The sequence below is a fragment of the Mustela erminea genome, chromosome 16, assembly GCF_009829155.1.
Source record: "Mustela erminea isolate mMusErm1 chromosome 16, mMusErm1.Pri, whole genome shotgun sequence".
NCBI lineage: Eukaryota > Metazoa > Chordata > Mammalia > Carnivora > Mustelidae > Mustela > Mustela erminea.
Genome location: NC_045629.1, coordinates 37,949,308 through 37,975,880, shown reverse-complemented (window position 1 = coordinate 37,975,880; position 26,573 = coordinate 37,949,308). Strand labels below are relative to the sequence as shown.

Genomic DNA, 26,573 nt, shown 5'->3' with positions numbered 1-26,573 from the left:
CTACCTTTTAGGTCAATTAAATTACTTTTATTTTGGTGTAAAACAGATTATCAGTTAGTGTTTAATGATGCCATTCTGAGCCTCAGTTCCCTAACTGTAAAATAAAATTACTGAACTGGATTATTCCAAGTCACTCTGGAGTAGGTGGAGGAGAACCAACACATACATGCAAGCCCATAGCTCACCTATTTGTTCTTCTGTTCCCAGGTCTACCTTGTAAATACACCCACGTTCCTTCCACCAGCCCTCCAACTGATGGCTACTTCTTATGTACCCCAATGACACACTCTACTATAAAAAGGATAGACCTGGAAGCAGGTTCAGAGCTATTTGGGCAGAGAATTCCAGATCCCAAGTGCCAGAGTGTGTGTGTGATCTCTGGATTGATACACCTGCTCAATCCTGTGGACTCCACACCTTATAAAAGGAATATAACCAGAAGAGCTCAAAAAGCAGGAGCCTAGTACAGACGACCCTATTGGCCCAGGTGGAAGAATAAGACTGGGTATGGCTAAAGGACTATTCTTGTTCCATCCTTAATTCAATGCTCTTATACTTTTACTATTATGTTATTCTACATTGTCCACTGATCCATCTTTTGTTTAATTCTGTGGCCATGATGGATATAACCAAATAGTCATTTCCTTCTCAAAGAATTTTTAAGATCTCCCTCTCTTTCTGAAAATAGTAGTTTCATCTTAAATATCCTGTATGTTTATAGTTATTCCCTTTTCCTATTTTCTATGCTACACAGTTCCATGAGATGCTTGAGATACAGATTTATAAGCTCTTTAAAATGCCTGGTACAAGTCAGATAATTTTCCTCTCTGTGCTCATTGTGATGGTGGGAAGGGTTCTACATAAAGTGCTCTAGCTTTAGGACTGGAAGAGAACAATGCCTATGCTGGTCTGTCAAGTAAAATCTTCTCCATGCAGAAATCATAGTCTGGTATATCTTGTGTTTTACAATCAGATGTTTTTCTCCTTCTCTCTCTCTGCAGTTTTGCAATTTAACCATTCCAAGACTACTTATATATGAGTTATATTTATAAATTATTACACTGCTATTAATTCCATTGTTAATGAAAGTGCCTTCAGGGCTCTATCTACTCTGATATCATCTGCCCGGAGCAAAAATATATTTAAGGAAAAACAATTAATATATTCTACAGAGGAGAGAATTTCTAATTAAAGAGAAACTGATCCCTGACTCTCATGTCTAGTCAAAAACCAGTTTCTTATTTTAAAAATTAAATTCCTTAAAATAATTTTAAAATATTAATCAGAGGGGAAAAAAAGAAAAAAAGTATTAAAAAGTAGTGGCTTATTCATAGACTTTGTATTACAGAAACGAGGTAAAGCAGAAACTTTTTGGCTTATATTTTCAAAGTAGTATTTATATAGTATTATGATTAATCCTAATAAGAAGAACTATTGATATATCAATCTCATGGACTTTGCTAAAAATAAGGAGTCACCATAGTTTGATATCTCATATTATAAACATCAGAATAACTTTTTCCTGCTGCTCACTGTGGCAATGGGAAGGATTTACATACAGTGCTCTAGCTTCAGGCCTGGTATTGAACAAAACTGTGGGTTTCTTCTTTAACAACCTTCTTTAATCAATTTGAACTGAATTTTCTGTACTGCAGTCTTTATTTCCCTAGAGTTCCACAAGGCTTTGCCAGTGCTGGACTCAAATGCACACTTGTAACAGGCTCTTTAGCAAATAAGGCTAATAGTTAGGAAAGGCTTCTAAAACCTGGCTGTAAATAATGAGTTGTGTTGATAATTTCCACAATTAGGGCAGTATCAAGAGGAGGATTCCAGGCACTTAGAGAACCTCTGAAAGTCCCACAAATAATGTGCATGTGTTGGATGGAAACATTGATGAATGTTCTGTGTTTATTCCTAATTATTATTCTTTCAAGGATTTAAAGAAACAGTATGCCACAAATCTGCTTCATTCAATTAGTCCAATGAAAGTGTTCTTAAAACAGGTGTGGAAAAAAATCTGGTGTGCTATAAATTGAAATGAAAACAGGGAGAAACAGTGTGATGTGTATTTACTCTAGCTATATAGTTTACATTTTAGAAGGGAATATATTTGGTCTATAGAAAGCAAAGGAAGTCAACAAATTAATAGATGTGAAAAACATGCACTTGTAACATCACTTCAGAGTTGCTGGAAGTTGACTGGAGAGAAAATCCATTTCTGTATTTACAAACTGTATCACTCATCAGAGTAAAAAAAGGAATAAAAAAAAATATAAAAATATATTACAAGCCATTTTTCATGACCTAAAAAATAACAAGAATTGCAATCTTTTGTCAAATATGAATGCACAAAGTAACCTTCATTTTAACCATCTCTTTAAGAAAGAATAAATAGTGATGGGGGAATCCAATTAATGTAACTGATGGAGGAGAAGAAAGTGGAGGGTATATCTATAGAGTGGATGGAGGCTGAACAATAAATTTAATCTCACTGGGTTTGAATGAGGAATTTTAGAGTCAGAAATCTGAAGTCAAGTTCAAGTTCTTTCAGTTAAGAGCTGACAACTTTGGGAAAGAATGTGGTATGGGTGGTTAGATCAAGCTATGCACATGAATTCATGGTTTTAAATATAAAGTTATAGATAAGCATATTATGAAAATACATTTAAATATGTGTATGTATTATGTATATACACATACATATATCCTTTGTTGATGGGAGAGGGACCTGCAATCAATGACCCCATTAGCAGCAATAAGCATAAATACAGGACTCAAATCTGGGGTTTTTTAAATACCATTACTCACTAAAATGATCCATGGCACATTAGAGAGAAGAGTGATTCCCGGGCTGAGACAGGAAATACAAGAAGAACTTGGACTAACTTGGTGTGCAAGGAAGTAAGGAAGTGCTTTCAAAAGAGATGGAGTCATGTCAAAAGGACAAAGGTATCATACTGAATGGGGTTCAAGTGGTCAAGGTAGTCAAATTTGGAAAAATTTGGGTATGAAAAAAATATAGTAATGGATTACAACACACTAACTAAAATATATATCTGTGGGTTTCTACTGATATAAATATATAAATGAGTACATAAATAAATGGGACAGAAGGGAACATTTTTCCCTACAGTGGGAAGTTAACTGATGAATAAAGAGCTAGAATATAATCAATGGATTAAAAAACTGGTGGATTAAAGATTTATGGGATACAAAATATTATTATAGTCTGGAATTATCTCTTCAAAAACTGATTATTAATTACAAATGGAAAACAGTAACTTCCGAGGAAAGAAATCTGGTAGATTCCACAATAAAAAAATGATAAAGTAACATTACAAACATTAGGAAACCATTACATGCCTTCTAATAGGATTCACTAAGGAAGAAGAGCAACATGACCTTTTTGCCAAAACTATATAACTTGAAACTAATGATGAGGAAAAAAAAAATCCCAAGCTGGGGGATCCTCTACAAAGTAACTGGCTTGCATTCATCAATAATGTCAAGATCAAGCAAAACAAAGAAAAGCTTAAAATTTTCCAATTAAAGGAAACTAAAAAGACATAACAACTTGCTGTACTACTTAATACTGGACTAAGAAAATCATAGCTATAAAGTATTTTATTGGGAACTTTGACAAAATTTGGATATTAATTACAGATTTTTTTTTTTGAGGAGTCCCCTTACTTCTTATAATTAATAAAACAAAGCTGAGCACCCCTGGGGTTCACGAAGTGAACCTCTGGGTGTCCGCCACCTGATCATCCCTGGTGCCCCTTTCTCCATGCTCACAGCATTGCAGACACAACTAAAAATGACTTTCACTTGTGTGTTCACCCGCGCCCCCCCACTCCTGAAGTCTCCAGTTCTCTCCATGGGGGGTGGGGCTAGAGCCTGTGCACAGACTCCTGGATCCAGAGATGGGGGAGGGGGTACAGCCCTAGGAATACACGCAGGGACTTCCCCACCCCCTCAGTCCCAAGTTGATGAGAGGAGAGTATTTCCACTTTAGGTTCTTAGAGTCTCCATGGGCTCTTTGGCACTTGGAAAGTGACCCCCCCCCCACTTCCTGCCCCATGACAAAGGGGGTAGGGGGAGGACTTGGCACTGGCTGTGGGACCCTTATGGCTCCATCACATCCCTGGGCACTCGCAGAAAGGAGGGGTGCCACCAGGACAAGCCCCTGCTTGGGATCAGTTTCTGAAGGGGATCCGAGAGAGTCAGTGGAGCGGTCACTGGGTGCTGGGGTTTGCTAGAAATTCCTGGCAGGGACAAGGAGGCAGGCCCAGCTTGACAGTTTGAAGGCCCCGAGTGGCCCTCATTCCGAGGTCATGGACTGCAGCCGGTGTTTGAAGAAGAGTAGGCGGTATTCGGCCACCTGACTTTCATCCAGTGCTCCTGGGTAGCGGTAGCGGGCCTACGTCTCTGTCCCCACATTCCTTGATGTCCAAGACAGCTTCAGCTTAGATGCGTGATCCACAACGACGTCCTGAGCAGGAGCCCACTCGAAGGGAACCAAGCCCATCCAAGAAGAATTTCAGATGCGCCACGCGGCTGAGGCATGGGTTCGAAACCAACCTCGCGCACCTTGTCGGTGCGCGCCAGGAAGAAGTTGACCACGCCGACGGTCACCACGCAGCCTGGAAAGCCGACGAGCTCGTGGTGGAAGCTGTGCCTTTGCTGGAGGCAGTTCCCGCGGCCTTGGGCGCCAGGCTCCATGTAGGTGGTGGCAAAGCCGGAGATCTCGTGCACCGCGCCACCCACTGGGTCCAGCGACGTCCGCTCCAGCACGTCCACAAGCCTCTCCAGCCGCGTCCGCGCGATGAACACGAAGTCTTCATCCACCCACAGGACGTACTTGGGGGTTACCTGGGATACGGCCAGGTTCCGGCCTGCGAACCAGCCCTTGCCAAAAGGCATGAGATAGTGCTCGATGTGGGGACCGCTAATGCTCTCTGGCTTGTTGCTGTCGTCGGCGATGACCAGGGTGACCTTTGGGTAGAAGCGACGGATGCTGGCGATGAGTGCCCGTAGCCGATTGTAACACAGGAAGGTCTTAGTAGCAATGGTGACCAGGGCGCTGATGTTGTACTGGGCTCCCTGGGGTAGAGACCCAGGTGGGTACAGGAGGGTTGAGGAGTGTGTGGAAAAAAAATATTGCATCATTTTAAAATTTCCTGGTTTTGATAATTCGTCAAGAGAATGCATTTTTATTTAGGAAATCCATAATGAAGTACTAACAAGTAAAGGGGCATGATCCTTCCACTTAAAAAGTTCAGAAACAAAAGAAGAGCAAAACAGAGAGAGAACTGATGGTCACACAAATGGGGCAAAATGTAAAAATTTGTGAATTTTGATAAAGGGACAACATAGTTGTTGCTGTTATATTATTTTTGACATTCCCCTGCAAGTCTGAAATTATATTAAAATATAAGCGATAGTAAAAAAGGAAGTGAGGAAGGAAGATAGGAGGGAGGGAGGTTGGCTGTGACCTTAAGGTAGAAGGGGTTTCCTCTGGCTTGGTAGTTTTCAATGTCTAGAATGAAGGGGTAAGGGATGGATGGGTGGGACTTTTATATGGCCATCCATCCAAACTTATTCCTGAGGGGCTAGTTAACAGATTTTGTGGTACTTTGCTGTTGTCATACTCTTCACTTTGACTATCAAAATCAAGGAAATATTAAATTGACCTGGTTATTGGTGTATACTTACTCTTTGCTACTCTATTGAATTGCAATATGCCTTTTTGTTGCAATGTTATAATGCTGCATATAATCTTTGAGATCAAAGTAGAGGAGATTTCAGAGCTAAAATGGTTATATCTCTACCCACAGCTAACCTAGCAATCACCAATTTTTGATCTGTTGTATGACTTGGTAGTTAAAACACAATAACTATTCATTTGAGAAGGAGAATTTCTTTTTACTGTTGAGAAAATTAAGTGATGATTATTCAAATAGTATAACATGAAAAGGATGTAATAGAACAAAACCCCCAAAGGCCTGTGAAAGTCTAAATTGGAAAATGCATTCTCAATGCAATTTTAATTAAAGCAATTGAATTTAAGTAGTTGAGATAAACAAGGAATTGGAAGCCCTAAACCTTAATTTATCACTTTGATAGGGCAGATTATAGAAACTGTATTTTAAATGTAGGTCTCTGTTGGTTTGAGCTACAGAACTCCATCAGATACTGTGCTACCAGGCACACTCATAGTCTTTCATTTAATTGTCTTCTTGCCTAGTTGATTAAATAAAGATTAGTGTTTATTATCTTCACAGCACTTTAACAAATGAAGCCAAACAGCTTTTCTACGAGTTGGGCAACCCAATGCTTTACTTTCATTTATAGACTGATAAATAGAAGACTCAATGTTTCAAGCATCATAGTGACAGGGAAAAGTAGGTCATACATGGTAAATTCTACATAGGTCCCTGAACCATTTCTAGTATGTTCCATGTGTAGATCAAGAAAACTTCAGGTATTTTAATAGTTGTATGGATTATACAGCACTGGTAAGATTAAGCCTAGCTAGTTTTTTGTTTTTCTTTTAAACATTTCACCAGAGAAGGAAGGGAAAGCTTGTTTTCTAGTAACCACTTATATTAGGTTTTCTACTGTCACTGTGACAAACTATCATAAACAATGGCTTAAGAAAAACAAAAATTTATTCTCTTACAGTCCTGGAGGTCAGAAATCCTAAAATCAAGGTGTCACGTGGGTTGGTTCCTTGTAGAGGCTCTAAAGCAAAAGTAATTTCTTCACTTTTGCAAGTTCTAGAGGCTGCCTGCATTCCCTCATAGCTCCTTCCTCCATCTTCAACACTAGTGTCTTAACATGGTTATCTCTTTTCCTGACTCCACCCCTGCTGCTCCCCTCCTATAAGGGTTCGTGTGATTATCTGCTCCACTGGGATAATTCAAGATATTCTCTCCCATCTAAAGATCCTTAACTTATCATATGTGCAAGTATGCTTTTACTATATAAAGTAACACATTGACAGGTCCAGGGATTAGGATATGGGTACCTTTGGGTGGCCATTTTTCAGTCTACCATAGCTCTGAAAATGTATGTAGGGAGGAAGATAACTGATATCCATGTTTTCTTCCCTTTATATTCTTTGGATTAGAATTCCTGGGGTTTTAGGTGGCTACTGAGACAAAAAGTTAACCACAAGCATATGCCTCATCTGGAATGGAGAACTAGAGAAGCAATATAATATAGTTAATCAGAGTAAGGGCTTTGTAATAGAAAGATTTGGATTCTAATACTATACAGTACTGGATGAGCAAATCTCTGGTTGATGAATGATCAGGTAAGTTAACACAAAACAACAAAAAGATACTGTCTTACATCAATTCTCCAAATTTCTTGCACTTTTTTTTTTAAAACAAATTTATTTCATACTACCTCCTAAAACATCTTTTCCTCTGACCCAAGAAATTTCCTGTTGACATATTACCTGAAACACACTGAAAAGTCACCATTATGAACTATGTACCCAGAGGAAGAAAATATCTCCTTTATCACTCTTTTCCGTCCCTCCTAACTGAAGCTTCTACTACTCTTAACTTGGCCATTTACCAATAAAGAGGCCATAGACAAGCCATACAATTCTCTGAGCATCAACTTTCCTATTTCTAAAATGGGCACAATAACCCTTACTTCTGTTGGGGAGAAAAAAAATTTTCTCTACCCTTAAAAGTATTTTTGACTATTCTAAAAATTAAATTGACATAAGACCAACAAACAGAAGAAAATCAAGTTTAATTCCATACACACAGGCGTTCCCAAAGAAAATGAGGCCCATAAGCAGTCAGGCAGTTGAGGCTTATATGCCATCCAGAGCTAAGGAGATGGGGATAAGAATCTGGGACTACAAATGAAAGAAGATAATATACAGAAAGATGAAAAAAGTAAATATTTAATAAACAAATGTATGCTGGACCAACAGAAATAACAGGACATAAAAAGTAATTTTAATAGACCTTGCTAAGCTTCTCCCTGTCTACCGCATCTAGTTCATGTTACACTGTAGTTATCTATGATGATAGTTACTTTCCAGATTCCTTTAGACAGCTAATTGGAAGGTCAGTTTTGTCCTGAATGTTCTATTTCTTAAAAATAATCAGCTTAAAATAATCCACATGCCAAAGAGACATATTTTGGGGTGGCAAATTTTCCCCTACATTCAATAGAGTTTTGTGGGCTTTTAGTGAGATCATGTGTGAAGACCAGCTGGCACATATTAAATGGTAGGTAAAAAACAAAAATAAATTCAAAAACCTTGGGGTATGTTCCTCTCAAGAAATCCATTCCTCAAATTCCATTTTCAGCAAATGCCTAAAAACATGAGGAGTATATGACAATAGAACCTATAGGGGCAGGGATATAAAACTCTTGTCTTTTAATAAATAAATGTGTTATACATATATATTTAATAAATACTATATAGTACTAGGTACTATAGTGTAAGTAGTAGGCACAGTTCTCCAGATATGCAGTTTCAGAGAAGGTAAGTCACTAGACTTGAAAAGTGCTATAATCAAGAGAAACAAATTAGTTATAAGTACATGGAGGAGACATCCTCTTCTTTTTGACATCTGTGGAATAAGGTGGTGAAAACAAACTGGATAACAGCACAAATGATACCAATTCCTCAATAAGTAAACATACTTGACAAAGAACCTGCATCCTTTGTTCCTTTGCTTTAAGGCCCTGGGCAGTTAAGAAAGAAATGCTTCTCAGGCCAAGACCAGAGAAACTACAGGTAAAATACCAGTCCAACAATATCAGCAGAAAATCTTTTGCTTTTTTTTTTCTTTAGCACAAAATAATTTTTTTTCATTTTTTTTTTCAGTGTTCCAAAATTCATTGTTTATGCACCACACCCAGTGTTCCATGCGATACATGCCCTCCACAATACCCACCACCAGGCTAACTCACCCCCCACCCGCCTCCCCTCCAAAACCTTCAGTTATTTCTATTCAGCCAAATTAGACCTATGTCCTGGTTGACTGCCCAAGAAAACAGTAATGTTTTCTTCAACTAATTACACGATTTCCTTAGGAAGAGTAGTCTGAACTTTATCTGATTTCCTCTCTAAATGATAGTCCCTGTTCTAACCAAACTGCTTCATTCAGTACTTTACTATTCAGTGGAAAGGATAAGGAGACAGTCCCTTGTAGTTAAGCCCTTTGTTCTTTATTTCCGCTCCTATGAAGTATCACTTGTTTCCACCAGTTCCTCCCCACTCGAATATTCCACAACCTAAAGTCTAAATAATCTGCAAACCACCACAAAAATACCAGTCAAGAGAGCAAACATTTAGAGGGAAAAAAGAGTAAAGTGGGTGTGTGTTGGACTCTTTCTTTCCTAATGAGTTTCAAGCATGTTCCATGTGTCACTTTCATATTCTATTAATGCAGACTGGAATATGATTTATAGACTTCTATTACTTTTAGTAAAATTCCACTGAAACAGAACAATTCAGGTGTCTTCCAGAGTTGTTTATAATAGGATTTTATCTCTATTAGAAAGAAAACAGCACTAGTTCCAGCTGTTCTTCCTTTGGATAAAATTCACTTTTCATCAGTAGAATGTACAAAGTTTAGTTTGACATCTGGCCTCATATAGTTAAATGCTACTTCATGTTATTTAGCTCAGATTTTCTCTCATAATGCTAAGAACAGATAAGATGAGACCGAGGTGCTGAATGGCATATTTTTAGTTCTGATAGAATAAGCTTCATCAACAAAGTTGAAAAAGTGAAAGAAGAATTAAAACAGACCTGCTAAGAAACTTATGTGAGTGAAATCTAAAGAATATAGCCTGGTATTTTTATGAGTTTTGCCAAAAGTGTAAAAGAAAATAATAAACATTGGTCCTGTCAGCAGAACTATACATTATAGAAAAAATAGATACTAAAGAAAAATCACAACAAAATGAAAATGCAATATTCGCGCTCTTTTCATGTCTTCTTCCCAATAATAATCTCTCAAAATGGAAATTTAAAAAATCCAAAACATCCGTGGCTAATCAGCATTCTACTTTTTATCGACAGCAGGTTGAACCATCTCCCACAAAAGTCTTACAATCAAGTGCACTATCATTATAGATGCGAAATGGTATATAATTAGAGCACTGGAACTGGAAAGTGTACTGGAGACTCTTGGTAGCTCAGCTGGGCAAGCAAGGCCATTGACTATAGAGAAGTTGGGATACAGGCAGCCAGCTCTCAAAGCCAGGCACACCATCAGCTGGTTCATAGACTTGAAATAAATTTATCAGGCAGTATTTTTAAGCTTTAAAATTTTCATTATTTTTCCTGGCATATTTAATTTCAAACATCATCTATTTTCTCACCCCTTCATACAGCAAGCTGAAAGTTGCCAAAATATCTCTCCCTAATATAGACATCCTGGAATAGAGAGGTGACTAGACACTGCATCATCTTTGGAAGATCTCAGTTAACCTATGAAAGCAGCCTTTCACTATTTCTCTGCTGTAGTTATTTCCCATTTAATATAGTCTAAATATGATATGTACGTGGGGTATATGTAAGTGTGTGTTGTAATGATCATCTCTTTTAGTATACTACTTTAGCCATAAACAACAAAGTATATTAGATAAAAGATTATCCAGAAAGATTCTAAAGCATTATTAAAAAATTAAATGTTTAAATGATTAATATATTTTATACTTATAAATAGTCCCATCCTATCTACTATATGTAAAGCTCTGTAAAAGCCTATGTAAAACATGAAACTAACTGAAGCATTTGCTCATATAGCTATTCATAACCCAGCAAGGGTGGGGTGGTGGTTCGCAGGAGATAGAGTCATATATGTAATAGCAGACAAACCAGTTAATAAATAGCATAGCTAACATTTTAGGGCAGTTACTGTGTGCTGGGCACTGGTATTATAGACTTTACATTTATTTTCTCATTTTTTCTTCATACTTTCATGAAATAGGGTATAAGAAAAACCACCTGGTTTTCCATCTCCTGTGTCTTTCTTTCTTGTGTGTCTCCTTTACTTCCATACTACTGCCACAGGCACACAGGATGCTTATGATCACCAGATGTATGGAGGTTTTCCCCCCACACCAAGCAACTCTGTGACACCAGCTGGGTGGCACACAATTCAACTCAGTTCTGACACTATTTACCCAGAGGTAGCACCAGATCCCACAGTTTAAGGGCTAGGTCCCACAAAATTTCCTCCCCATCCCCAACTTCAGATGCCAGTCTCAAACCCTGGTTGTCACCTGTGCTTCTGACCAACCTACTATAGATGGAAGGTTCCAATGATCACCTTGTTGGATTTGACTCATTTGCTAGAGGGGCTCACAGAACTCAGGGAAACATTTATGTTTAGTGGTGCAGGATCGTTTGTCCCTTTGAAGCTGTGTTGTGTCATTCTCCTTATGTGGGTATGTTTGTCCTCCTGGAACCTCTCCAAAACACCTGCCATTGGGACTTTATATGGGCTCCCTCACATAGGCATGATCAATTTATTAACTCCACTTTGAGCTTCTCTCTCCTCTCTGGAGGATGGGAGGTGGGGATGAAAATTCTAAGCTTCTAGTCATGGCTTGTCTTTCTGGTGATCAGCACCTATCCAGCAGCAATCTAGAAGCCCACCAAGAGTTGCCTCAATAGAACAAAAGACGGTCCCAGTGCTCTTACCACTTAGGAGTTTTCAAGGGTTTTAGGAGCTCTGTGTCAAGAACTGGAGACAGAGACCAATATATGTATTTCTTACTATTTCACAGAGAGATACTATTATTGTCTCTGTTTTATATATAAGGAAACTGAAACCCAGAGTTAAGGGATTTTCCCAACATTACATAACTAACAATGATTCATTCATTAAATGATTTACCCATTCATTTATTTCTCCAATCAACAAATACTTACTCTGTACTTACCATGTGCCAAACACTGTTTAGGTACAAATGAGGTAGAGCAATTCAAAATTCTTGTTCTGAGGAAGTTTATATATTAATGGGCATAGATTGGGGACAATCGGAATACAAATCAACATTTACATAATATGTCAGGAGGCAAAAAATGTAAAGAAGTTTGAAATAGGACAAAATGATAGAAATAATGGTTATTGGCAGGTATGTACTATTTTTTTATGGAGTGCCAGAGATGACCTATCTGAAGAGGTAGGATTTGAGCTCTTTTCATTTAGTTTAAAAATTCAATAATGTGATATTTTTTTCTTATGAAAACAACATGTGCTAAGGAGTATTTAGAAATATTTAAAAAAAACATAAAAGAGGAAATAAAAACTCATCAGATAAAATCCAAAGTGAAAAGTATCCATTTTTCCACCACCCATATGTAACTATTATCACTGTTTTACTGTTTGTACTATGAGATAATCAGAACATCAAGATCATACTGCTTAGGCAATTCTATATAGGGTTTTCTTTTTCTATTTCGGATATATTTCAGTATCACTAAATATTCTTGTAACATATGATTTTAATACCTGCATAGTATTCAACTATATGAACATGCCACAATTTATTTAACCTTTCTCTTGTATTTATCTTTTCCGTCAGGTGGTATATTACTTCAAAGTTTTCACTATTATAAATAATACCCGGATGATGACTTTTGTACATAACTTGTAGGCTTTTCTTGTTATTTACTTAGAACAAATTCTTAGGTGCTGAATTCCTGGGGGAACCTATACAAAGCCAAATTTGCTTTCCAGAAATTTCTTATATCATTTTCCAACAACCTTGCATGAGTACCAATTTATAGCACCCTTTTTAACTGAAATTATTTAATATGTACTTCAGCTGATTTTATAAATAAAAAATATTATTATATTTACATCTGGGATATTGATCTTTTATTGAAAAACACCTAAATTCAGATCCCCAAATCTGGATAACTGATGAGAATCCTAGCTTATCTGTTATAGGGATAGCAGGTTAGTTAGAGAGACGTCTTTCCAATTCTGATCTGTAGAAGAGGGATGGCAGAACTCAGTTTTGGCTTAAACTACTTCATTCATTCATTCTTTTTTTTTGTTTGAAGATTTTTTTGAAGATTTTATTTATTTATTTGACAGAGAGAGGCAGCGAAAGAGGGAACAGAGACAGGGGGAGTGAGAGAGGGAGAAGCAGGCTTCCCACTGAGTAGGGAGGCTGATGCAGGTCTTGATCTGGGAGCCTGGGATCATGAGTCAAAGGCAGAGGCTTAACAACTGAGCCACCCTGGCATCCCTTTTCATTCATTTATTATCCAGCTATAATATCGTGCTAACCATGTGACAAAGAGTATTCTAAGCTCTGAAGGGCTAAAATCCCACTAAGTAAATATATGGTCACATTTTCATAAGGGCCACAAAAAAAAATGTAACTCCACCAGCATACAGACTCCATGAGAACAGAGTTTTTGACTATTTTTGTTGACTAGTATATCCCTGATACATAAAACAGTGCCTTGAACATAACAGGTACACAGTGAATATTTGGTGAGTGACATAATACACAAAATAAATAAAACAACTTAATAAGATAGAGAATATGTGTTGCATGTGTGTGTGCTAATTAATATCAGATGGTTAGAGAGAGGCTCAATGCCAACATAATGTCAGCATGTGCCTTGGTCCCTAAAAGAATTGGTAAGAGGGCCAGTATGGGTGCTTTAGAGACAGTGAGGAAGAGGGTAGAAGATGTACTGGAGAGGAGGAATGGGGAAGGCAGATCATGTAAAGTCACATTTGGTCTAAGTGAGATGAAAATCGTAGGCAGAGTTTTAAACAAAGTAGTAACAAGATCCAGCCTGCATATTAAAAGGAATATTCTTTCTTCCAGATTTTAGAGGCAGAGAACATGAGCAAGGGTACCATTTAAGGAGAGACTGTTGGAATAATTCATGATGTGGTGACAATGCCATGGAACAGAGTATTAGTAGTGGAAACAGCAAAGAAGTTCTGGCTAGATCTGGAGAATTCAGCCATCAGAAGTTTCTGGTATTTAGAATGTAGTATGAGAGAAAAATCTGAGTCAAGGAAATTTCAAGGATTCTGGCCCAAGTGACTGGAAGGACAGAGTTGTGTTTTACTGGAAGTTGTATACAGAAGCTGTATAAAGAACATTAAAAAAAAAAAGTTTTTTTTTTTTTAATAGGGACTTTATTATTTTAGGATATGTTTAAATTGGTTTTAACAACTTTGTGAGGAAATAAACAGTATTTATGTTATTGAAAATGCTTTAATCAGACTATCTAAAATTCTTCACTTTAGAAAATAAAGTGGATAATAAGAGAAAAACAAAATGAGTTTATTTTAAATTATTCAGAGTCATACATTTCTTTACAAAAAGCTTTTCCACTAAAATTCAGAGTAAAAGCAGCATTTCATTTGAGCCTTCAAATTTAGTAACACATAAAGGTGAGGAGGCAGTATTTGCTTAGAAAACGTAGTAGTTTTGGCTTCTTGATAGCCCTTAAGTTAAAAATATGTCAAACATATCTGATACACATGTCAGTACCTAGAGGACACCCAGTAGTGCGCTGACAGCACCTAGCAAGCGTTCTTTGTGAGCCCAGGAAAAACGATGTCTGAATTTTTACTGCTAATCTGACTTTATCTTTACCCATAGACTAGTAAGTGCTTGAAAATACCAATTACCTAGTTTTTCAGTGTTGGAAATTTATACACGAATAACTTTAGTTCTTATTATAAATTAGTATTGTCAGCTGAAATTGACTGCATGAATATCTTTACACCTTACAACAATTTCACTTTGCATTGTACTCTTAAGTTTAATCCTTAACAAATAATTTTCTAACCACTCTGTAAAATATTCAAAACATATTTCAATGCTTTCTTAAAATAATGCAGATGTGGAAATTATTACCCAAATGGAAATTCCTTATGTCTTAGCAATCTAAGGTATTTATATGCCATGATGCTATAGATTTTTCTCTAGGTTTCTTGAAACATCAACAACTCTTTTAATTAAAAAGAAGAAAACTAAAAGACAGTGATAGGTTTTTGGAAAACATTGTAGGGTAATGTTTTATGGCAATATGAAAGAAATATGTACCCCAGCAGTGAGGATGTATAGCTTCCTCCAATGCAGAGGGTAATGGTCACGTTCAACTAACAAGAGATATTAATAATGAAATTGGTTACAAATATACATACACACTTTTTGGCTTTATGTACAGTAAGTTACTAACTGGATCATTTGAATTAGCCTCAAACAGTAAGTTTTATTTTGAGAAAATTCATCCCAAATTAATTATAAAGCTCATGGAGCCATCCTATTTCGAGTCTCACACTAAAGCTTTTCCTTCTGATTTTTCTCTATTAATACAGAATCCCTCAGGAACCTAAACTCAGGAAGCCTCCTGCATGCATCATAAATTTTCTACTGACATATTTAACCCAACTTCCTCTGTTGGAGCCTAGTGTATTAACAAATAACTCCTCTGACTTCCTAGAACACACACCTTTATTGAGTTACAAAATGACCGTTTTCAGGCCTCCTGGAACACAAAACAAAGCTTTCCTTTTAACCATGGGCCCATTGAAGGTCACTTAGATTCCTCCATCAACACTAGGAACTGCCAGAAAAATTTAATTTTTTTTTCTGTGCCTCTTGGCAGTAGAAGAGAAGTTCTAATGAGTCCATTGTCAGCAAACACACTTTCTTGGATTGCAGATTGCTAAATTACACATCAGTTACACTTTTAGTCTCTGGATGTGAATGTGTCAGTGTTCTTCCTCTCCTGAAACTTTGCCAATTAGGAAGCAGATTCTCCTATCCTGTATTTCAAAGCCTTATTCATGGACTGACATTAGTATTACAATTTCAGTAATGGACCCTAAAAAAGCATTACGGCTAAATGGTTCTAATTTCAATTACGAATGACATCGTATAGAATGAATGCTTAAACAGATGCTTCAGACTCCCAACCAAATACACTATGTTCTAATTGCTTTGCAATCTTTCAATTCAAATCAAGTGAACACTTCAGCCCTGTTGCTTCAGTCTCTCCAAGAAGGTAAACACTGGGCTTTAATGGGCTGTGCTAATAATAACTACGAAAAGCAGTTAAACAAAACTTGAGTTCTTTCGAAAGCTGGCAATAAAAAGAAAGTTCTGAATAGAAGGCCTGTAAGTATGAGATTAGTGCTAAACTTAAAAAACCAAAAAACAAAAAACAAAACAAAACAAAAAACCAACGACGACAAAAAAAACAAACAAACAAACCAACCTTTGGAAACTCTGATAGCCTATTTAAAAAGACAGTCAAAGAATTCTCCTAAAATTTTTGTTTTGCTATATAAAGGCAACAAAATGAAGTTCAAGGTAGACGAGAGGACTTCCCTTTCATTTCTTTCCATTCTTAGATCCTTATCAGGGAGTAGTCCCAAGGAGCTCAGAAAATTTATTTAAAAACCTGTTCTACTTGGATGGTTACTGTATTTTAATCTCAGAGACAGTAATCTAAAAAAATACTTTTCACGACTCTATCTAGTTACCCATTTCTAAATATGAATCAAAAATAGGTCTGTGAGAAACAATTGGCAATAGAAAGCAGGACACAGCATGAGGCGAGTTATGTGACAATAATTCCTTGCTTTCTGAGCATTCTAAGAAAGAACTGAGGCATTAGGCCAGGGTGAATATTAGGACAATAATTCCAGAGTTAGGAGAAAACACTGGGTGAAAACTCATTGATTCCTATTCTCTCTGAAATGTTTAATTTGACATACAAGTGAAATATATTTATATGTTAAAACATTTAGGCACTCAATAATGTTTGCTGAAAACATTTAGGAAATGAAAATGAAAAATGCAGAATTCATTACTTTATAATTATACATCCATAAGTCACTGTATGTTTACAAAGCACTTCCCAATCCTAGTCTTCACTTTAGAGCAAAAGAAATAGAATTGAATTAGCATTAGCCATAATAACTCTCAGCTGAACTGCACTTTACAACTTTCCCATATATTATTTCATTGTTGGATGTTAAATGACTTGTACTACACCACTCCAAAGCATGCCAAAAGCAGCACTCACTCCCTCCATACCCAGAGTGCGATGAGCTCATCGGGCCATTTTGCCACTTCATCAGTCCCTGCATCATTATCTAGAGAAATATGGTAAAAGTGTAAGTCCGAGTGTAGCTATTTATGGGATGCTGCTGAGGAGTATGATTATGGAGTCTCAAATAATTTACCATAACAAGATTTTGGAATGTTTTAATTTCCCAGCTTTCATCAGTTAGAAAATTCCTACTAAAAATTCTAAGTTATAATTTTAGAACTCAAAATAAGATGGACAAATCAGATTCAATAAGCTTCTGTTCACATTTTATTCAAGAAACTCTAATTCTCTTGAATTCCACAGTTTGTGCAATTTACAGGAGACTGTTTCTTCTTTTCTAAATATTTCAAATGATCTCATTTTCTTAAGTAATACGAGGTTGTTTCAAACTAGTTTTGTGTGCCCTAAAAATAAGATTAGAAGGGTTGTGAAACAATATGTTGTCAACAAATAAAACTCATTATCAATACACACTGATCAGCTTGAAATAAACATGAAGCCCAAGTGACACACTGTTTAATAACAACAACAACAAGAACAAATCACTGGGTTGGATATAAGAAATGAGTTTTAATTACTGAGAGTTTGGGCTTAATCTTTCCAGGTACTACCACATATTTCTTTCTTTATCACAAGTGAGATATTGTTGCACAACATTGCCATTGGGAAAACTGAGACTCAAGAACATTTAAGAAAAACTACTGGACAGGTAGCACATCATAGCATGGTCTTTAGTCTCAATCCAATATGATTTTAGTACCAGAGTTTCTACCAACTTAAGCAATTTATTCAAACTTGCCAAGCTTCATTTCCTCGTCTTCATACTGGGGATAATAATAATACCTACACCTCATACAGTTGTGAGAATTCATTAAGAATATGAGTATAAGTGCCTGAATACAGTGCTATGAATACAGTGCTTGAACATGGTAAGTATCCAATAAATGTTAAGCTATATGCTATTAATAATTTTTTCTTTATCTAGATTTACTGTCCAAGAAGTGGCAGATCTGATCTGATGCTGGTTCTGAGTCCAGAAACTTTGTTCTTAGCCATTACAGTATACTGCCTTTCATTGTCTGTAAAATGAGAGCATTCTAAATGTACCACGATTTTCTAGTCCTGAAATATTGTGATATTGGGGCACAAAGATGCTTGTTAATCCCTTGTTTTAGTTACTCTATCCAAATCACAATTATCTATCCAAATTACACAATCCAAATTACTCTATCAGATCACAGAAATTACTAATTATGCAATGAATTTTGTCATTACAAGAAAGTTAAGTGGTCATTCATTGCTTAGAATCAATTATCTAACCTTAAAAATTTGTGCTAAAATGAGAAACATATCTGTGTAGCTCAGGGTACTTTATTTATAATATATAAGTAGAAATTAGAGAAAAAAGTCAGGTTACTTGTTTGAATTCTATAAGAATAGGCATCACTCAACTACACATATGGCTCAAAATTGGCTTTGCCCACAATGGACTTTTTTTTTTTTAATCTTAACTTTGAACCACAAGGCATATACATTTAGTAGGTTAAATTTTCTTTACTTTATTGCTGAAAGGAGTTAGGTGACTCCCAACAGGGAACTGATTGGGTTTGTAAAGCCAAAATAATCCGAATACTTTAGTTAAACTGACTTAAATAAAACTATCTTGATTTTGAGTTATCATTTTGCATTGTCGTTTTCAAGAGCACAATTTTACATAGAGATATAGGACATCAAGGGGAAGATTACATTTCTGAATATCGGTGACTGTAACCTTAATTATGGCTTCACATAAGAGAAGTTAGTTCAGCTCACCGCATATTATTTGACAATGGCTGAGCTTTCTTTCTGGAAAGAGGAGCTCTGAAAACTGTTTATGTTTGGAAAAAATGAGATTTCTTCCACTGGACTGAGTTCTTATTTATATATAATTGTGACTTACTCTACTTTTTCAGTGGGGACTATTTCTCATATTCATTCACCCATAAGATGTTCATGGCCAAAGATAGATCTTAAGAGTGTTTAGCAAGCAACGCTCCTAGTATGATAACTATTTATTAAGTACATACATGTGTATTTAAATTTACCTTTAATTATACTGTTTCAATATGAAACTTAATAGAGTCATATTAATCATTTACTGAAAAAAGAAAATCTACATTCTAAAGCTAACTAAATATCTATCACATTTGAAAAATATACTATATAAGAGGATACACATGATTTTATGCTAATATAAATTGGTCTTCATCATGGAGTATCTCAGAAAACTGGCTACCATTTCATTTATGAATAACACGATCAGGAAATAGAGTAATTTCTTCAGGTCTGTTCTCTTTCACAAATTTTTAGGCATTATATTAGTTGTGGTTTTCCTTTGAGACTGCCATTTATTGGTCTTTGTCATCCTTTAGAAAATGGAAGAAAAGTAAATCCCTCCTTTAAAGATTGATTTACAAAGATGGGAAAGAATACAGGAAAAGCTGTTTCCAGTTTCATTTATAGTATAGTATCTCCATGTGAAAGGAAACCAGTATCCAAAACTAGCTTTTTAACAAAGAAATAAAAAAAGGTGATGAGCTTCAAAGTCATCAAGTTTATCTTTAAAAATTAAAATATTTCAAAATACAGTATGGGGCTTTTATTCTTGCCACCTATTTGCTATCTCACAGCCACCCCATCATGTCAAATAACCTGGGCAAGGAGCCCAATGTGGGACTTGATCCCAGGACCCTGGTATCATGTCCTGAGCTGAAGGCAGATGCTTAACCAAGGAGAGCCACCCAGGTGCCCCTATGGAGTTGACTTTCAAGCAGAATCACTGAAGATGCAAAAATAGTTCTTGTGATGCAGAACTTCTTAAGTAGACTGAATGGATGAAAAAACAGAGAGAATTAGAGAAGAAAACCATTATGGAGCTGCCCAGGGCCTGTGCCTGAATTGTCAATGAGACTGTGAATCACTGGGTCTAAGGTTCAGTGGCCAATTTTAAACAGGCCATAGAAATACAAAATCTCTCCAGGAATTTTCTCCCAAATAGTATGATCTTTGATTTTAGGACATCCCTGAAGAAATATAGATTGAAGTCCTCCTCCCAGATACCAGGTTCATAGGAGGTACTGATATCCCAGTGTTGAAGAAAACCCCAAAAATAATTTCTGAAAGCTTTTATTTATAAGCACTCAAGTACCTGACTTGATCTCCAAGATCTATATTTTTGAAATTTGGAAGAATAATTGATTTTCTTGAGGTTTCAGAAAATCTACTATATGGGTCTAGGAATTATCTTTTAAAATCTTTCTGTGGTTCCTGAGATCAGTGACCACCAGCATAGATAGTCAAGTTAAGAAGAAAGAATTGAGCTGCATTGATGATATAAACTCATGAGGAGAAATATGTGCACACTTGTCATATCTGAGTGCAGGAATGAGGGCCAGTTGTAGAGTTCTTAGTTTTCAGATCTAATACTGACACAGAAGAACACTAAGAATAATTTAGGGAAGGGGCACCTCGGTGGCTCTGTTGGTTAAGTGTCTGCCTTCTGCTCAGGTCATGATATCAGGGGCCTGGGCTGGAGCCCTGCATCGGGTGCTTCGCCCTCTCCCTCTGCCTGCTGCTTCCCCTGCTTGTTCTTCTCTCTCTCTGTTAAATAAATAAAGTCTTAAAAAAAAAAAAAAAAGAAAGAATTTAAGGAAGAGTCTGGGTTCCCTCCACCCCTGGAAAATTCAACATCTTTTTATAATGAATTCAGCTGTACATTTATTTCTGGGATATTTTAGTGAGTCTTTTGGGATTTTATGTATCTGATCATAAGTAGAATATATTAATAACTGCTTTTATATATCTATAGGAACAAGGGAAAAGCCTCACTTAAGACAGATTTTTAAAAAATTAGTTTTGGCACCTGGGTCATTCAGTGGGCTAAGCATCCAACTCTTGGTTTCAGCTCAGGTCATGATCTCAGGGGCCTGAGCTCAAGCCCTGCCTTCTCTGCACTCAGTGCGGAGTCTACTTGGATTCTCTCCCTATTTGTCCCTCCCCCTGCTTTTTCTCTTTTTCTCTAAAATAAATAAATCTAAAACACAGTAAGTTCGATTTAGACATTCTCCATTATATACCAAGTTTTTTACATAATAGAGACTGTTTTTACTTGAATATGTATATTTGGTCCTTAAAGTCAACAAGGTGGATCACTTTGGCAAGTGAGCAAGTGATCTAACCAATTAACTCCCTTTGCAAAGTTTTCAGTTATTATTCTCTAAGATGGCAGACAGAATAGGGTATAGAAAAGACATTATCTCTAATTCTCTCATGTTGTATAGAATGTCTTACTTATACAAGACAACATGAAATAAATGTTACATAACCACTTGCAAAATCATATTAAATTTTGCACCTGACATTTGCAATATGGAAAGCTAGATGCCAATAACTTTTTCTTCCAAACAATACTTCAAACATTTTTTGATAACCCTTAAAAGGAGAAAATTTATTTTTATATATTTTTATTATTATTATTATGCTATGTTAGTCACTATACAATATGCCATTATATTTTTGATGTAGTGTTCCAAGATTCATTGTTTATGTATAACACTCAGTACTCCAAGCAATACGTGCCCTCCTTAATACCCATCACCAGACCAACCCATTCCCCACCTCTAAAACCCTCAGTTTATTTCTCAGAGTCCACAGTCTCTCATGGTTCATCTCCCCATCCAATTTCCCCCTTTCATTTTTCCCTTCCTTTTCCCTGTGTCCTCCATGCTATTCCTTATGTTCCATGAGTAAGTGAAACCATATGATAATTGGCTTTCTCTGCTTGACTTATTTCACTGGGCATAATCTCCTCCAGTCCCATCCATGCCAATGCAAAAGTTGTGTACTCATCATTTCTGATAGCTGAGTAATATTCCATTGTATATAGGGAACACATCTTCTTTATCCATTCATCTGCTGAAGGGCATCTTGTCTCTTCAACTCAGTTTGGTTATTGCGGAACTTGCTGCTATGAACATTGGGATGCAAATGGCCCTTATTTTCACAACATCTGTATCTTTGGTGTAAATCACCAGTAGTTTAATTGCCAGTCAAAGGGTAGTTCTATTTTTAATTTTTTGAGGAACTTCCACACTGTTTTCCAGAGTGGCTGCACCAACTTGCAATTCCCAACCAATAGTGTAAGAGGGTTCCCCTTTGCCCACATCCTTAAAAGGAGAAAGCTTAAAGCAAAAAATTTACCCTGCCATTCTGTGCCATCATACATTCACTGTTTTATTGCTTCAATATAATCTTTAAGACCTTCCTTGCCCAAATTCACATATAATTTAAAATATTACCTCATATTTCCATAGTCTTCAAAACTTTCATATTTTAATGGCTGAAAATATTGTATTACAATGATGGGAGATTTACTTACATGATCAGTCTTCTGTTGCCAGACAGTATTTTTTGTCCTTCCCTTGCCCAATCCCTGGCATTACACGAAAAAAAGGAGAAAAATTTGTAATTTATACCTCTGTAAGTTTTTTTCTTTTTCTTCTGAATGCTTTCCTTGGGATAGATGTCTTGGAATTAAGTTACTGGTCAGCAATTTTATTTCAGTTGTCTCTTGCCATAATCTCCCTAGGGAGAAATCACATACTTAGCATTCAAGTATATTTGTTCATATGTAGATTTTCCAGACTATTTTAGATCAAAGTATACCATATGTTTAAATAGAAATATTAACAACAGGTCTAGTAGCAGTCATTTCTGAGCAGAGATTTAACTCATTTAATAAAGTAGTATATTTAAAAGGGTACATCAGATAAATTAGAACAACACTCCCAACTCTCCATATCAAGTGCTACAGAAAAGAGTATGCTTTGAAATCAGACACACCTGCATTCAAATCCAAATGTTTCTGCCTACATGGTTATTTTCCTCTTCCTCATTGGGAAAAGAAAGGATAATATGTATCTCCTGTAGTCACTGTTAGAATAAAATTAAATGAGGAGGAAATTACTGAGGTCAATGCTTTAAAATCTAAGACCTTTGTGTTCTTTCTAGAGATAATGAAAAGTCATCTGGGTCTATCTTAAATTCAGTATTAGTAGATTTTGGGGATTACAAAGTGTTTGGCTGTCCCATAGTTTATGAATAGCAAGCACATTCAAATGGGAATTCAAATTGCTGTGACTGTCTAAAGATTACCAATTCTTGATTTACTTTTATAGCAGAAATGAGATAATGTGAACTAATAGCTGCAAGTGTGAGTTTGATGATATTGCTTCTTTATATCTGGCCCTTATTTAGGCTTTTGTGTACTTGTGTATGTCTAAGCCTCTATGAAACTATGTTCATTTTCTGGACAAAAGGACAAAATTATTTTACTGATCAAATTAAAAAAAGGAGATCTCCAAATATTTGCAGCCCCATGTTTGACAAAAAGAAGCCAGAAATATTTGCCAGTTTGAATAGTATGCTGGACAGTACCAAGGGGTAGATTATTTGCATGTAGAAGAACACAAACTGAACCCTAGGTAAGGCCACATTTTATTAAGAACTTATATGATTTACCTGTGAAAAGAACACATTCATTTCTCTGGTATCTGAAGGTAGAGAGGAAGGCCTGTGAAGAAAGAGAAAACTAGTAAAGACAAAGGATATGAGATATGAAACAAATGCAGACATTTGTCCTTAGTCATATATAGTTGTTTTTTGGTTTGTTTTTGTTTTTGCTATCCTCAAAAATATATAGTATTGTTAGGAACTAGTCTCTCCTGGAGGGATCACTGGCATCCCCTCATCAAACAATTTCCTGAAGGATTAAAGGAGAGTCTAAGCTTTACAGTGTCATGGGGAGTTGAAGAAACCATTTATTCTGGTCTTGCGTGACAATCATTTGAAAATTATTTTCATAAATTCGACAGTGAGTTCTATGCACATTCTAAAGATGTCCAGCTGTATCCTGCTGATAGTCACAAAGACAACTATCAGAAATTCTAAGTGTTGCATTCTGCTTTACCATTTGTACTTGTCCCATTTCTCCCTTGTTGCTTTGTATTTCTTGCCATATAATTTTATTAAGAATTTTTAAAAAGAGAGAAAAATCCCATAAACTTCCAAGTAACATTTCATCAAAGATTACAAAGAGGAAACCACCAAACAGAAGCAGCCTAATATTCAGTCACATCAAGAGTCTCTACTATGAAACCCATGGATTTGACAGAGGCTTTGTTGAGCTGCCCAGATTTTTTTCATTTGTGTGAGGCAAAGCTGGCAGTAGATGCCTCGTTATACACTTTGTTCAGGCAAAGTATGCTTAATTTACACACACCTGACTTTTTATTCAAACAACTGGGGCAATGCAAAATTTCTCAGGTCATAAAAAGAATAACTGAAAAGATATAAAGAAACAAAAATTAGATGGATGAAGCTCAAAAATTATATTTGTCACCACAGAGATTTCTTTTATTTTTAATTTTTTAATTGAACTTCCTGAAATCTCTAATCACTTCAACTGGACAAGAATAAGAAAAAGATGTTTATTTCTACCTCAATATAAAAAGAAATCTTGGAATACTTAAATTACAGTTAAGTCAATTTCTCCCTACAGATAATTTAGTCTGAAAGAATGCCCAGATTTTAGAGGGATATGCAATCACTTATTTGAAGCCATTGTTTAGCCTCCTCTTTTGATGTTCTTCCACTATCAATGTGACTATGTCACATCCATGTGAGGGGCACAGGGAAAAAAAAAAGTTGAAAACAATCATACATCAGTTCTAGCTGAAAGATAATTATGACCCATTAAGAAAAGTATGTTTCAGTGAAAATAATAAACTTTTCAAATACTTAAATCATATCCCTTCATGATGGAGAGCGTGCCACTAGGTACCTCTACTACCAGATCTTTCAAGCCCAATCAGTTCCACCATGGCTGGCACCATTAACGGGTGCAGCTGCCAAAGTCAGAATATGTAAGTTCAGGATTTCATCCACCCCTACCAACCCAATCAAACTGAAAGAGCTTTTCCTTTGGCCCCGTTTGTTTCCTAACCGCATCCTGATAGAGCCTTAAATTAACAATTTTTTAATCCCTTCCTTGAGTCTACTGACACATAACCTGCTCCCTGAGAGCACTTGGGGAGTCTGCATTATTTTAGAGCACTTAAATGTTTTAAAGTACTCTTTAGTTTGCAAAATGACTAATTTATTGTGTCATGTTAATGAACTGTCCCAAAGTAGCTTTCCAAAAAGGAAAAATGTTTCCAGAAAGCAGTTGATACACTGAACAGAATCTATTTAAAATTTACTCACGTAAGACTTTGAAAACATTAATCAGCTACATGACAGTCTGGATTTTCATATTTTTAAACCCCAGCCCAACAGGGAAGTAGCCACTATTTAATCATTTCTCAAGAGGCATCCTGCTCTAGTGGAAACTGCAAGGACCAGGGGGAAAAAACAGATTTTAAGTTGTACCCAACGCCAATTGATTGGTAATGGCTTCTTAAAGTACTGGGTAGAAAAGGACTCTGGGATGACATGGAAGCAAGGAGCAAAAGGGTGTTGAAATTGATTAGCGATGACTGTCATGTGCTCCGGAAATGGCCATGACAGTTTATGTGCCACAGATCCACAGCGTGCATGGGCTATGAAGATAAAAGCCCTAGATTCCAACCATGGCGTTCTAATTTTAAAGTTCTAGACCTTGTGTAACTAAACCTTTCAGTTTCAGGTTCCTCACCAGTAAAGAAGGATATATCTGTAGCTGTTTTAGTTGTAAAAGCAGAGGAGAACAAGTGAGAAAAAACGACAACTTACTTTTAAAGCAGTGTTTACTTTTTGTTGTTGTTGTTGTTGAGAAGGTTCTTTAAAGTGCAACCAAAAAATCCTTTTTGTCCCAATATGAAACCAAGTTATTTTTCAATAATTAGGCACACAGAGTAGCGTGCAAGCTCATTTTGAACCTCCTTACCTTACAGTAAGGCCAGCCTCGCTGGCCTGGAGCGCCTCGGAGAAGAACATGGCGGGCCAAACTGTTGCCTTTCCCCGGAAGTGCCAGACGAGAATCTCGGGAATCTTGGGAGAGCCGGGGATACCCAGCGCGCATGCTCCTAAGTCCAGGCCAAGGGTGTTGAGGGGCACGCGCGGCTGGAAACGCAGAGTCAGTGAGGGGGCTGCTGGGGCTTAGTAGGCGGCGACTTCCGGGAGGAAGGAGCAGAGTGAAGAGCTGCAAAGCGTGTAAAAGGTTGGGTCCTGTGGACTGTACCTGGGATTCCAGCCTTAGAAGAAAGTGCTTTCGGACTGTGCCTTGTGCTTCTAGAGAATGAAATGCCGGTGGCCTGGATTTGTGGGGTGAGCCTCCCTGCTGTAGAGCCACAGGAGGATTTAATTACTTCCTTTTTTATTGTGGTTAAAGAGGAAATTTTGTTGCAACCTCCTGTAAACTCGTATTTTCCAAGTTATAAAATTGAATATACTGCCA

At 36.6% G+C, this 26,573-nt stretch overlaps 1 protein-coding gene across 1 annotated transcript; it reads right to left on the bottom strand.

Moving 5' to 3' along the window:
* Positions 1–4,461: 4,461 nt before the first annotated feature.
* LOC116574947 (beta-1,4 N-acetylgalactosaminyltransferase 1-like) lies at positions 4,462–26,127 on the bottom strand. Its single transcript, XM_032315998.1, has 6 exons — positions 26,064–26,127; positions 23,660–23,711; positions 22,518–22,571; positions 18,097–18,180; positions 17,086–17,144; positions 4,462–5,103 (listed from the first exon to the last, which is right to left on the bottom strand). Exons 4-6 carry the CDS (start codon positions 18,155–18,157, stop codon positions 4,462–4,464), a joined length of 762 nt encoding a protein of 253 aa, XP_032171889.1. The 5' UTR covers positions 18,158–18,180; positions 22,518–22,571; positions 23,660–23,711; positions 26,064–26,127.
* Between the last annotated feature and the right edge of the window lie 446 nt (positions 26,128–26,573).

What these genes read in the sequence shown, in the direction of transcription:
- LOC116574947 (XM_032315998.1), bottom strand. Translation starts at nt 18,157, where the DNA reads ATGGCTAAGAACAAAGTTTCTGGACTCAGAACCAGCATCAGATCAGAT. An exon ending in ATCAGATCTGCCACTTCTTG is followed by an intron (nt 17,145 to 18,096) that starts GACAGTAAATCT and finishes ATATTTCTCTAG; the next exon opens with ATAATGATGCAGGGACTGAT. An exon ending in ATGAGCTCATCGCACTCTGG is followed by an intron (nt 5,104 to 17,085) that starts GTATGGAGGGAG and finishes TCTCTACCCCAG; the next exon opens with GGAGCCCAGTACAACATCAG.